This window comes from Pygocentrus nattereri, chromosome 16 (genome assembly GCF_015220715.1).
Source record: "Pygocentrus nattereri isolate fPygNat1 chromosome 16, fPygNat1.pri, whole genome shotgun sequence".
Classification (NCBI taxonomy): domain Eukaryota; kingdom Metazoa; phylum Chordata; class Actinopteri; order Characiformes; family Serrasalmidae; genus Pygocentrus; species Pygocentrus nattereri.
In genome coordinates this window covers 37411123-37423149 of record NC_051226.1, presented here as the reverse complement: position 1 = coordinate 37423149, position 12027 = coordinate 37411123, and the positions used below count along the sequence as shown (strand labels likewise).

The 12027-nt window shown below is 45.5% G+C and overlaps 1 protein-coding gene across 1 annotated transcript; it reads right to left on the bottom strand.

The window, feature by feature from the left end:
* Positions 1 to 2228: 2228 nt before the first annotated feature.
* stbd1 (starch binding domain 1) lies at positions 2229 to 7368 on the bottom strand. The gene is made up of 2 exons (XM_017717994.2): positions 7006 to 7368; positions 2229 to 6274 (listed from the first exon to the last, which is right to left on the bottom strand). The coding sequence occupies exons 1-2, from the start codon at positions 7274 to 7276 to the stop codon at positions 4641 to 4643; spliced, it is 1905 nt and encodes a 634-aa protein (XP_017573483.2). The 5' UTR covers positions 7277 to 7368; the 3' UTR covers positions 2229 to 4640.
* Positions 7369 to 12027: the final 4659 nt, after the last annotated feature.

The following is a 12027-nucleotide window of genomic DNA, read 5'->3' as shown; positions in this document are numbered from 1 at the left end:
AAGGGATTTCAGGTTTCCTCTGATTTCCTGACGTGTTTAGGGCTGTTACGGGGTTAGTGACAGCCTCTGAGTCTCTTTCTCGCCCCCCCCCCCACCCCAACCTTAAGTTGCTCACTCTTGCTGCAGGCCAAATGAATCATTTACAGGGCCTGGCAGAACTGCTTGTGTTTCTTCCTCTTACAACAGCCACCCCATCTCTCATTCACGTGTACAAGCAAGAGCAAACTCGCAATCCGGGATAATCATTTCTCAGTTCTCAAGGGCGGAAGATCCTTTCCCGTTGTTGTTCCCAATTTATGGAACTTACACAGTATTTTCTCTCTTCATATATACCACATGGCAAAAGGTGTGTGGACACGCCTTATTGCTAACAGGGGTATAAAATCAAGAACACAGCTGTGCAATCTCCATAGGCAAACTGAAGAGTGCAGCGACTTTCTCATAGGATCTTAGCCTCAAGAATGTTTGTTAAATTTCTGCCCTGCTAGGTCTGTCCCAGTCAACTGTAAGTGCTATTATTGTTAAGGAAGTGTCTAGGAGCAACAACAGCTCAGCCCTGAAACAGTAGACAAATTCATGAGGTCTGAAGTGTGTAGTATGTGGAAAATCGCATATCCTCTGTTGCATCACTCACTACAGAGCTCCAAACTGCCTCTGGAAGCAACATCAACACAAGAGCTGAGCATCAGGAGCTTCATAAAAATAGGTGTTCATGACCGAGAAGCTGGACACAAGCTTAAGATCACTCTGTGCAAAGCCAAGAGTCGACTGGAGTGGCGTAAAGCACTGCCGCTGGACTCTGGAGCAGTGGAAACGTGTTCTCTGGAGTGATGAATCAATACTTCACTATCTGTAGTTTTTTTGTGTATTTCTACTTTACTGAAGTTTTTCTATTCTGGGCGACTTTTTCCTTTCACTCCACTACATTTCAGAGTCTAATATCCGACTTTTTCCTCCTACATTTTGAGAAATCTGTCGTTCCTTTTGGTTTCTGTGTGTATAAAAACGTCACATGTCAAAACGAAAGAAGCGCAAAGCCAGAGCACCAATCAGGGCCCAGCGGTCACTTTGTTTAGAGCTGGTTTTGACCTGTTGGTCATACCGACCCAGTGCAGCACGCGGTTCAACGTCAGCGCAGCAGCGTAAAACTTTGGGAGAGTCTGTTCAACATAAATGATGAACTAACCTAACTTTGTGTAAATAGAGCTCAATATAGAAATATGTCCACATATGCAGTCGAGACTGACGCGGCTTTTTTCTGAATTTCTACAAACACCATTTCATTTTATAGTAAATGAGTTTGGGCTGGTTTATGTTTATGAACAGACGCCTACAGATCAACATAGTAAAGGAGCTCATCTGTGATCCTGAGTTTAAAGCCAGTTTTTATTCAACTTAAACTTGGAACTAAGTTGTAAATAAATCTGAAACTGAAACTTTGCTTGTGTGTAAAAAGTGATTTCAGAGCCACTCGGTTCTCCCTGATGGAAACTGTTTACCTTCAGTGTTTTGTGCTTCTGATCATTTTAATAGACGTCAGCGTCACTAATTAATGATGTTCTATTAAAAGACTGGTTTACCAAGAGAGACGCTGGAGGACTTTCACCTGAAATGAGTTCATGAAGCCAGTCTGGTTATAAAAATGATAACAGGACATCAGAGCCAGAATTACTCTTTTAGTACTTTTACTTTATACTTAAGTACATTTGAAGGGAAATACTTTAGTACTTTTACTCAAGTGGAGGTCTAAAGGGAGGAACTTCTACTTTTACTGGAGGAATATTTTACCTTGGGCGTCTCTACTTTAACTTTAACTGCTGGAAATACTATTGATATGATACTCAAATGAGTTTGCATTATCAGCACATTTATGTGCCTAGATTTACAATATAACACAATGCAGCTCTTTTAGGATGAAATATTTCGTCTTCTCAGTCATGTCCCAAACGAAAGCAGCCTCAAGTTTGGAGGATGAAACGACCCTCATAACCATCTTCCAGCCCCAGGAGTGAAGCCAGCGAAGTACTGCCAGTAATCAGGGCATGCCTAATGACTTAATTTGCATCAGGACAGCTGACTGGGAGCTTGTTATGTCTGATGTTATTGCTTTATTGCAAAACAACAACAAAAAAAAAAAAAGCATAACAATCTATAAAATATATATTGTTACTGTTGTTGCATCTAAAACATAACTGTGGAGTTTGTGCACAAAATCAGCTTCAGTCACATTCACCTTAAAAATTCGCTTTATTAGATTCACTGGCCATCACTAAAACTACAGAGAAACCGAAAGATGAACTCAAACTGTGACAAACATCAACACACACTAAACATAAACCTGAGCACAGACATATTTACAATAAAAATAATCCCAACAGCAGCACATCAGAGTCTTTATAAGGCAAAGTTGTGGTGATAAATGCATTTTTCTTAGTGACGTGAATTAAAGCCTTCAAAGAACGTGGACAACACGTCACACAGATTCAGAAAGAAGAATCATGTTTCATCCACATTGCACAGATTGTTTAGATTCACAATAGTTTAAAACATTTCATTTAGGGAGATTTCAGGTTTCGAGTCAATGCCAGCCAACTGAAAAGGCAAGTACGGTCCAACTGGACGGCCCTCACTTTTTAGCTGAAAGCAACACTCCAGCCTAAATGAAAAGCTAGACCCAACACTACACCTGTAAATATGCCGATTTGCCTCCTACTGCTGCAGTAGACTATTCAGTAAGGTTTTGTCGTTTAAAGACCAGAAGAATCCCATCTGCGCTGCTTTGGGGTCAAATTTTTTGCAGGTAGACGGTTTAAAAACGCCTTTTCCTTGTTAGATAGCTAACATTACTGCTAGGAAGATGTTTTCAGCTTCAAATCCACTTCAAATCGTCATATCAGTGGAGAGAACTACTCAAAGAACAGAAATAGATCTCATCAGATGAGGAGGACTAGTCAAAAGCTAAAGCTACAGCTAAAGCACCCTGCTAGAAAAAAAAAAACAGACTAGAGAGTCTGGCCACCAGCAAAACCAGCAAATGTTGTGTTTTTAATGCTGGTATGCTGGTTAACCAGCAAGACCATGCGAGATGACCAGCTAGACCAGTTTAGACCAGTTTAGACCAGCGGGGAGTTCCTGCTGGTGTGCGCTGCTATTTCTCCAGCAGGCTAAGCTAATCTAGATACATTAGCCACCTCAGTTTATCTTCTTTTTTCTGTCTGAAATGGTAAAAAAATCCTCTGGAACCATTTCGGTCATGAATAATAACAGAATAGTGGTTTCTTTTCTATTTTGTATGAAAATGAAGGTACGATTTACACCAAGTGATAAGTGGCTAATGCTGAAATAAGCTAATCTAGACCCCTTAGTTTGGCTTCTTTCTTGGGCTAAAAGGATTTTAAAAAAACGTCCTTGGCACTGATCTCACGCAAAATAAAGACGGAACCGCTGTTTATTTCGTTTGAAGACTGAAGTAAGACTCACACGGACGCTAGCGTGGTTCAGCGGCTAAAGCTAAAGTAAGCTATACACCTACTTCGCCTCAGCTTAGCTTCCTTCCTCTGACAGAAAGGGTAAAAACTTGGTGCCCTTATTGTACTAAAAGACAGAAAGATGGTTTTCTTTAGGATTTTGACTGAAGACTGAGGTACTTTTATATTATATACACACACTATTTAGTACTATTTAAGTGGGATTGGTTGACACCACAGGCAGACGCTAAAGGAAGACATGAAAAACCACGTTAAACCGAAGAGGCCGAGGGACACGAAGCTAAGCCATGACAAATAACGGTAACCATTTTAAACTGTGGTTTTAGGCCGGAGTGCACTTTTAAAGTTAACTCAGCTAAGCTCACGGACTGGGATGTGGGATAAGGTGGGACAAACTGGTTTCGGATCATCAGTTCATCGGAGCACGTTGCCAAGCTCTCGGGAAGCGGGGTGGGGGGAGAAAGGGATTTTGGCTGCAAGAGTGGCTCACTGCTGTGCTCCGAAAGCAGGCCGATAACTCAACGGCCCAGTGCGCTGGCACCGAAAGAGCTACTTTCCCTGATTACATAAACACCAACGCCGGCATGCAAATCCGATTCATTCACAATGTCACAACACGAGGAAAAGCTTCAGCGCCGACGCCGAGCCGTTTCGAGTTTTGTGCAAATACAGTTTAGCGCGGTTAATAGCTACTGATGCTGCTTTATTAGACATAGGATACAGCTCTTATTAGCCGATATACAAAATATCCTGATATATACATAAACATCTACTCGGAAAAAAACGATACCGCATAACAACAATTACACTTAAGTCACTGGGAAAGTGGACCATATCTCTGAGGAGGGTGGGACAAGCTATTAGTTATTTACATATAGTTATTGCTGGTCAAATTGCCAAAGTCTTAATCAGGACAGACACATTTGGATACAAATCGACACACAAGCGAATCACTGACTGAAGTGAAAATGTGCATATTTGTAAATACATTGGGTTATTGCTACATTAACAGTACCACAGCCTCATGCTTCGTTTGGACAGCTTGTTAATATTCAGTAATTAGGCTAACATCTGTTTAGAATAACGCACCCGCGATTGTGATTATTATTCTTATTGCTGTAAGGAATCAGGTCACCGTGTCATTTCTCCACTTCACATGTAACCCCAACACTTATCGAGGCGAATCTCCTCCTCTTGTCCCATCACCAGAAGGTGGCGGTTTCCGCACTCCTCCCAGCGCCTGATCTTTCCGTCCTCCACCAGGACAAACTTCCACTCCACCTGGTTCTCCGTAGGAAGGGTGATGGTGTTGGCCCAGAACCAGTCTTCAACCCGCTGAAGAGGAAAAAAGCTCTCCCAGGCGCCCAGCTCCTGCTGGCTCCCCGTCACGGCCAGCAGCTGGCTGGGGGAGTGTGTGACGTAGTGCACCCTGAAGCTCACCCGCACCATCTGAGGCATTGGTGACACTGCGGCCACTTTCTTATTCAGAAAATCCTCCTCGTCATTGGCGACACCAACGACAGTGTCCTCCGGAGCGACCACGAAACCTTCCGTCTTTTCTTGGGGTGACTGGCTCTCTTCAGCGACAGGCCCATGGCTGGTGCTAGCTGGAGCTGGTTTTAGCCAGGAGATGTCTGTGGCATTACTTGTAACAGGCGGCACTAAGGACGTGTTGGTCTTAAATCCATAACCGGTGTTACTTTGCGCTTGTGTCAGCCAGGGGAGTTCCCTGGTGTCTGGGGGTCCAGTGCTAAGCCACTCGTTGCTGTCCATAATGGCCTCCATGATGTTGATCTCATTCTTGTCGAGGCTCGTTTCCACTGGTGCACTCACACTGCAGCCCACCGTGACCACTGACCGTTCCCTGCTCGCATCTGGGAGCTGCACCTGACCTGTGGAGTCACTTCGCAGGCTAGATGTGGTGAAACCCAAGTAACTTTGCTGTGGATGGTCAAGAACAGGGTTGTACCTGCTGTTAGACGGGTCGTACCTGCTGTTTTGGACAGCGTTGCCCAAACTGTTGCTGCTGCTGCCAAAGTCTTGCTGACGTTGTACCTCATCCCGCATGCTGTCGGTTTTGTCTGACACCAAATTACAGCTTAGCAGATGTGACTGTTCATCATAACAGCACAAGTCAAACTCACTCACTTGAGGAAAAAGGCGCTCAACATTGTCCTCAAAGCCTTTCTTAAATGCCTCCTCATCTTCCGTCTTTGTTGCCTTGTGATCGGCTTCCGTGGTGCTGGACAAAAACTCTGGCTCAGGCACAGCAAGCTCAGTCTTGCTAGGCTTGGTTGCAACATCTGGAGCCAAGAGGGTGTTGTCTAGCAGATCCTCCACAGACTGGCACTTGTGAACAGGAACATTTTTAGCTTCCAAAGTCTCCTGGGCACTCTCCGTTTCAGACGGCTCGTCCACATCTCCGTGCAACTCCGTTTCAAACTCCTCAACGTCAGGCACGCGTTCCTTCAGAGAGTCCTCGACACGCGTGCTTCCCTCGTGCTGATAATCAAACAAATCGGCCTCCACCTTAACGATTTCAGCGGTGTCACCTTCGCGCTTGTAGCACTCAGAATACTGAGTTCCATTCGTTTCTCTCGTGTCGTCTCGTGTTACCAAGCCAGGTTGAAGATCCTCAGTGGGTTCATTCAGGTTCTTGATGGTGGTTTCTCTCAGGTCCTCCTCTGGAAGGCCCGTGGATATTTTTGCGTGGTTGGCAGTGGACAGGATCACCGCTTCGCTGGAATCAGTTTCACACTCCTCCGAGCCGCCTTCATCACTTACTTCTGGAAAAAAGGAAGCCGTCGCACCATGAGACCAGTTTGAAGAGATTTAACGTCACAGTAAATGAACCCTAGTGTCTGATTTGTGTGCTACTGAAACCACACACCTATTTGCATGCTTATGTGGCCATCACAGATCATAAATAACCCAGTTTCTGGTGTGATGGTGCGAACACCTCAAACCATAAAGAGAAGGAGGTCTACAGCAGCAATGCTGATCAACAGGCCCATTTATCAACCCATATGTAAGGTAATCAGACGAAGTCAACCTCTTATCTGCTCCAGGGCATGAAAGCAACACCGGTGACGACACCTAGATCAGCGTTTCTCCATTCTGAGCCTGTAGTGCCCTGCATATTTCAGTGCATCCCTGCTATAGCACAGCACTTTAACCTCATGAAGGACTTGGAAACTGTACAGATCTGTAAGATTGACCCTGTTTCCCCAAATCCTGCGCTTGTCATTGCACATTTTACTGCTTTCCTTACTCTGACGTACCATTTTGACCTCGTGTGAAGCTCAGGAATGAGCTGATGAGACAAATTAGGGAGTTTGGAAGCCAGAAAATCGTCTAAATGTGCTGTGCAGTGGTCAGTCCGATGACCACTGTAGCTGACGCCTCGTGTAAGCTTATGGCTCATATTAGCAGAGGCATTAGCTACAGCCGGGCTGCCCGCTTTGGGCCAAATTCAGCTCAATTTGAAGCGAATGGTTTCAACAATTGTCCGCTTTACCTGTTGACTCGGTTGAGTCGAAGGCTCGGTGCTGCTTCTCTCCGGCCGCGTCCTTCGTGTCTCCCCCGAAGCGTCCTCTAACAGCCCGGTAAAGGAGAAACGCGGCGCCCGCGCACAGCGCGGCCACGAACATGCACAACGCCAGCACTGCGGCTCCGGAGCCTCCCATCCAGCCGGAGGGCGAGCGGGGATCCGGGGCGAAGGAGGCGGAGGAGGCGGAGGAAGCGGGCTTCTCCCCCAGCATGGCTGCGCTGCTCACAACGCTCAGCATGACCGGAGAAGGAGAGAGGAGAGCGGAGCGGAGACAGACAGAGCACAGCCAGCTCTATATCTACCCTCCGTCCCTCCCTCTCACACACACACACACACACACACACACACACACACACACACACACACACACACACACACTCGCTCACGCGCTCTCTCTCTCTGTGTCCTCACTCTTTATCTCTCTTTATCTTCTCCTTTCACTCAATCACTCATTCAGTCAATCACTCACGCACTAACTCAGTCACTCACTCACGCACTGACTCAGTCACTCACTAACTCAGTCAGTCACTCAGTCACTCACTCAATCACTCAGTCAATCACTCACTCAATCACTCAGTCACTCAATCACTCAGTCAATCACTCAGTCAGTCACTCACTCAGTCACTCACTCAATCACTCACTCAATCACTCAGTCAATCACTCAGTCAATCACTCAGTCAGTCACTCACTCAGTCACTCACTCAATCAGTCAGTCACTCACTCACTCAGTCACTCACTCAATCACTCAGTCAATCACTCAGTCAGTCACTCACTCAGTCACTCACTCAGTCAATCACTCAGTCAGTCAATCACTCAGTCAGTCACTCACTCAGTCACTCACTCAATCACTCAGTCAGTCACTCACTCACTCAGTCACTCACTCAATCACTCAGTCAATCACTCAGTCAGTCACTCACTCAGTCACTCACTCAGTCAATCACTCAGTCAATCACTCTCTTGGTCACTCAATCAGTCACTCACTCACTCAGTCACTCACTCAGTCAATCACTCAGTCAATCACTCACTCACTCAGTCAATCACTCTCTTGGTCACTCAATCAGTCACTCACTCACTCAGTCAATCACTCACTCACTCAGTCAATCACTCAGTCAATCACTCAGTCAGTCACTCAGTCAGTCACTCACTCAGTCAATCACTCACTTGGTCACTCACTCACTCAGTCAATCACTCAGTCAGTCACTCACTCAGTCAATCACTCACTCACTCAGTCAATCACTCAGTCAGTCACTCACTCAGTCAATCACTCACTTGGTCACTCACTCACTCAGTCAGTCAGTCACTCACTCACTCACTCAGTCAATCAGTCAGTCATTCACTCACTCAGTCAATCACTCACTTGGTCATTCACTCACTCAGTCAATCATTCAGTCAATCACTCACTTGGTCACTCACTCACTCAGTCAATCACTCAGTCAGTCACTCACTCACTTGGTCATTCACTCACTCAGTCAATCATTCAGTCAATCATTCACTTGGTCACTCACTCACTCAGTCAATCACTCAGTCAATCACTCACTTGGTCACTCACTCACTCAGTCAATCACTCAGTCAGTCACTCACTCACTCAGTCAATCACTCACTCACTCAGTCAGTCACTCACTTGGTCACTCACTCACTCAGTCAATCACTCAGTCAGTCACTCACTCAGTCAATCACTCACTCACTCAGTCAATCACTCAGTCAGTCACTCACTCAGTCAATCACTCACTTGGTCACTCACTCACTCAGTCAATCACTCAGTCAATCACTCACTTGGTCACTCACTCACTCAGTCAATCACTCAGTCAGTCACTCACTCACTCAGTCAATCACTCACTCACTCAGTCAATCACTCAGTCAATCACTCAGTCAGTCACTCACTCGGTCACATACTAACACACTCACTCAGTCAATCGCTCACTTGGTCACTCACTCACTCAATCAGTCAATCACTCTGTCAGTCAGTCACTCACTCACTCACTCACTCAATCACTGATTTCTGGTTGGCCTCATCAGAATTTGAGTCTTCTCCCTCCCTCTCTCTGTTTCTCCCTCCCTCTCTCTGTTTCTCTCTCTCTCTCTCTCCCTCACTCCCTCCCTCCCTCTCTCTCTCTCTCTCTCTCTCTCTCTCTCTCTCTCTCCGTTTCTCCCTCTCCGTTTCTCCCTCCCTCTCTCTGTTTCTCTCTCTCTCTCTCTCCCTCACTCCCTCCCTCCCTCTCTCTCTCTCTCTCTCTCTCTCTCTCTCTCTCTCTCCGTTTCTCCCTCTCCGTTTCTCTCTCTCTCTCTCTCTGTTTCTCTCTCTGTCTCTCTCTCTCTCTCTCCCTCCCTCTCCGTTTCGCCCTCTCTCTCTCTCTCTCTCTCTCCCTCCCTCTCCGTTTCTCCCTCTCTCTCTCTCTCTCTCTCTCTCTCTCTCTCTCCGTTTCTCCCTCTCCGTTTCTCTCTCTCTCTCTCTGTTTCTCTCTCTGTCTCTCTCTCTCTCTCTCCCTCCCTCTCCGTTTCTCCCTCTCTCTCTCTCTCTCTCTCTCCCTCCCTCTCCGTTTCTCCCTCTCTCTCTCTCTCTCTCTCTCCCTCCCTCTCCGTTTCTCCCTCTCTCTCTCTCTCTCTCTCTCTCTCTCTCTCTCTCTGTGACAGTTATGTTAATCTTTGATTTGAACCTTTGGGACTCACTGATTTCTGCTTGGCCTCATCAGAATTGGAGTCGTACCTGAAGAAAATAAAAATAGTGAAGTTATGCTATATTGTTATTTTTAAAGGGGATTTTGTCCAAATCAGCTCGGAGTTTAACCTCAGTGTGTCTTTGTTTCTGAAAATGAAGCTTTTACCACGTTCAGCAACTCGATTCCATTGTTTACAAACAGCAGCGTGTAAACAAATCGGTCCAAGCTTGAAAACATGTTACATAAGCTTAGTGGATATTGGCTTCTGCTTCTAGAGGAAAGGCTGAATAAATCACGCCTGAACACAACAGTATAGGTTTTCATACAGTTTACTGATACATATTAATATGGAGTGCTTATGTGGAGTTCGTGCTGCAGTAAGAGCCTCTACTCTTCTGGGAAGGCTTTACACTAGATGTTGGAACATGGCTGTGAGGATTTGATGGTGCATTAGTGAGGTCAGGTACTGATGTTGGATGGTCAGTTCTGGATCACTAACTCTTCCCAGGGGTATTGGATGGAGCTCCATCACTCCAGAAAATACAATGCTTGGGGGCTTTATACCCCTCTATCCCACGATTACCATTGGGCATGGTGACCTCAGGCATCATTCTATTGGTCAGTGCCCTTCTGTGGAGAATATGTCTACTTTATCCGTATTAAAATAATGATAATAAAGATAAGAAACTAGATTTTTGTTAAAACTTCATTGTAAAGTAATGATAAACCATGATAGAAAAGTGAATCACGGGTAGCAGAAAAGCCTGTAAAAACACCAAAAGACAAGAAATGCATTAAACGCATTTCAGTGCATTGGTCAGGTGTCATCGTTCTGATATACAGTCTTGTGCAAAAGTTTGGGCACCCTGGTCAAATGACTTGTTCTGTCGATTTTCTAAGTGTAAATATGTGAACACGTCCCCTACAGTGAACACACGCAGTTTAATGCACCATTACTGTGTATTTGCTGAATTCAGGGTGACGTCTCACAGCAAGAAAGGCCTGGGTTAGGGTTCGATTCCCCAGCCGGGCAACCGGGGTCCCCGCATCTGCCTGGGTTTCCCCACGCTGTCCAAAGACATGCGGTCAGACGAGTCTGAGATGCTACATTGCGCACATTGTGAACGGGTCATTCTACAGAAACGTCCACTTTTTAAAATCTATCCATAGGAGTCACCGGTGTTACCAATCCTCATTGGTGTTACACGTAAGAAAGGTAACACCGGAGACATTTTTAACGCTGCTACAGGGAATCAAACCACACGCTGTCAGTCATGGAACGTCCACTAAAACATGGAATTTAATCCATTTGTGTTCTACTTTTTCCACAGTGACCTCAGAATAAAGTCGGTCACACCAGTGACGTCGGCTAAACGCTTCATATGAGATCATGAGCTGAACGAGAAGATCCACAGTGGACCCACCATGAGCTTTTCTTCATGCAATAGACTCCAGCACCCCCGCAACCCAGGAGGATAAGTGGCTTAGAACATGTGTATGTGTGTGTGTGTGTGTTGAATTGAACACGTTGGCGGAAAACAAAGCATAAAATGTGGCCTGTGCAAAAGTAATGGCACATTATATTTTGTGTTTTTATTATTTTTATATGTTTATATGCAAATGCATAGAAACTGTGCACTAAAAGGTCCTTTGCACATGACCATATGTGTGTATGGGTTGAGGACAGAGTGGAGCAACGCAGTAGGCTTGTTGCAGAGCTCTGTCTGAGGAGAACATTAGACCCGGGAGTGTTTTTTGTGGTAGAACAGTTCTTCTTGAACGCCGGACTGATTGGCTTATCAGTGTCTGTTATTGATGGACTCACTCCAACAGACGAACTGCCACTCAGAGGATGATTAGAAGCTGCAGCTCTGCTGATCTGGAGCTTTTCATACTCAGGTTATTGCGCAACGTTGCCTTCGCGAAGCTCTCCACAGTCTCGCTACAGGGGGAACCGCGCCTTAGTCTTTCATATGTGCGCCCCCTCCTCGTACACCCTTAAAAAGATGGCCCTCCAAGGGTTCATTAGAGAAAATGGTTCTATATAGAACCAGGAACACTATGAAGCACCTGAAAGGCTTCTTCTGTTGTCAGGATGTCAAGCTTGTAACAATAGAAGAGCCACTCTTTTCAAAAAAGCTCTACATAGAACCATCTACCGCACGTTCTCCAACGATCTAAAATTCTGTCATGATGCAAAGAGCCGTTTAATCATGCACTGTGTTCATGGTTCTATCTAGAACCATTTTCTTTACTAAAAAAAACTTTTGCATGATTCAGTGGTTCTGCATCAGGAAAGGGTTCTCCAGATGGACAGAGAATGGTTCTGTCT

Bases quoted from the DNA above. Each gene is read 5' to 3' on its own strand.
- stbd1 (XM_017717994.2), bottom strand. From the start codon at position 7,276: ATGCTGAGCGTTGTGAGCAGCGCAGCCATGCTGGGGGAGAAGCCCGCT. The intron at 6,275-7,005 runs GTAAAGCGGACA...CCTTTTTTCCAG, and splicing joins CGACTCAACCGAGTCAACAG to AAGTAAGTGATGAAGGCGGC.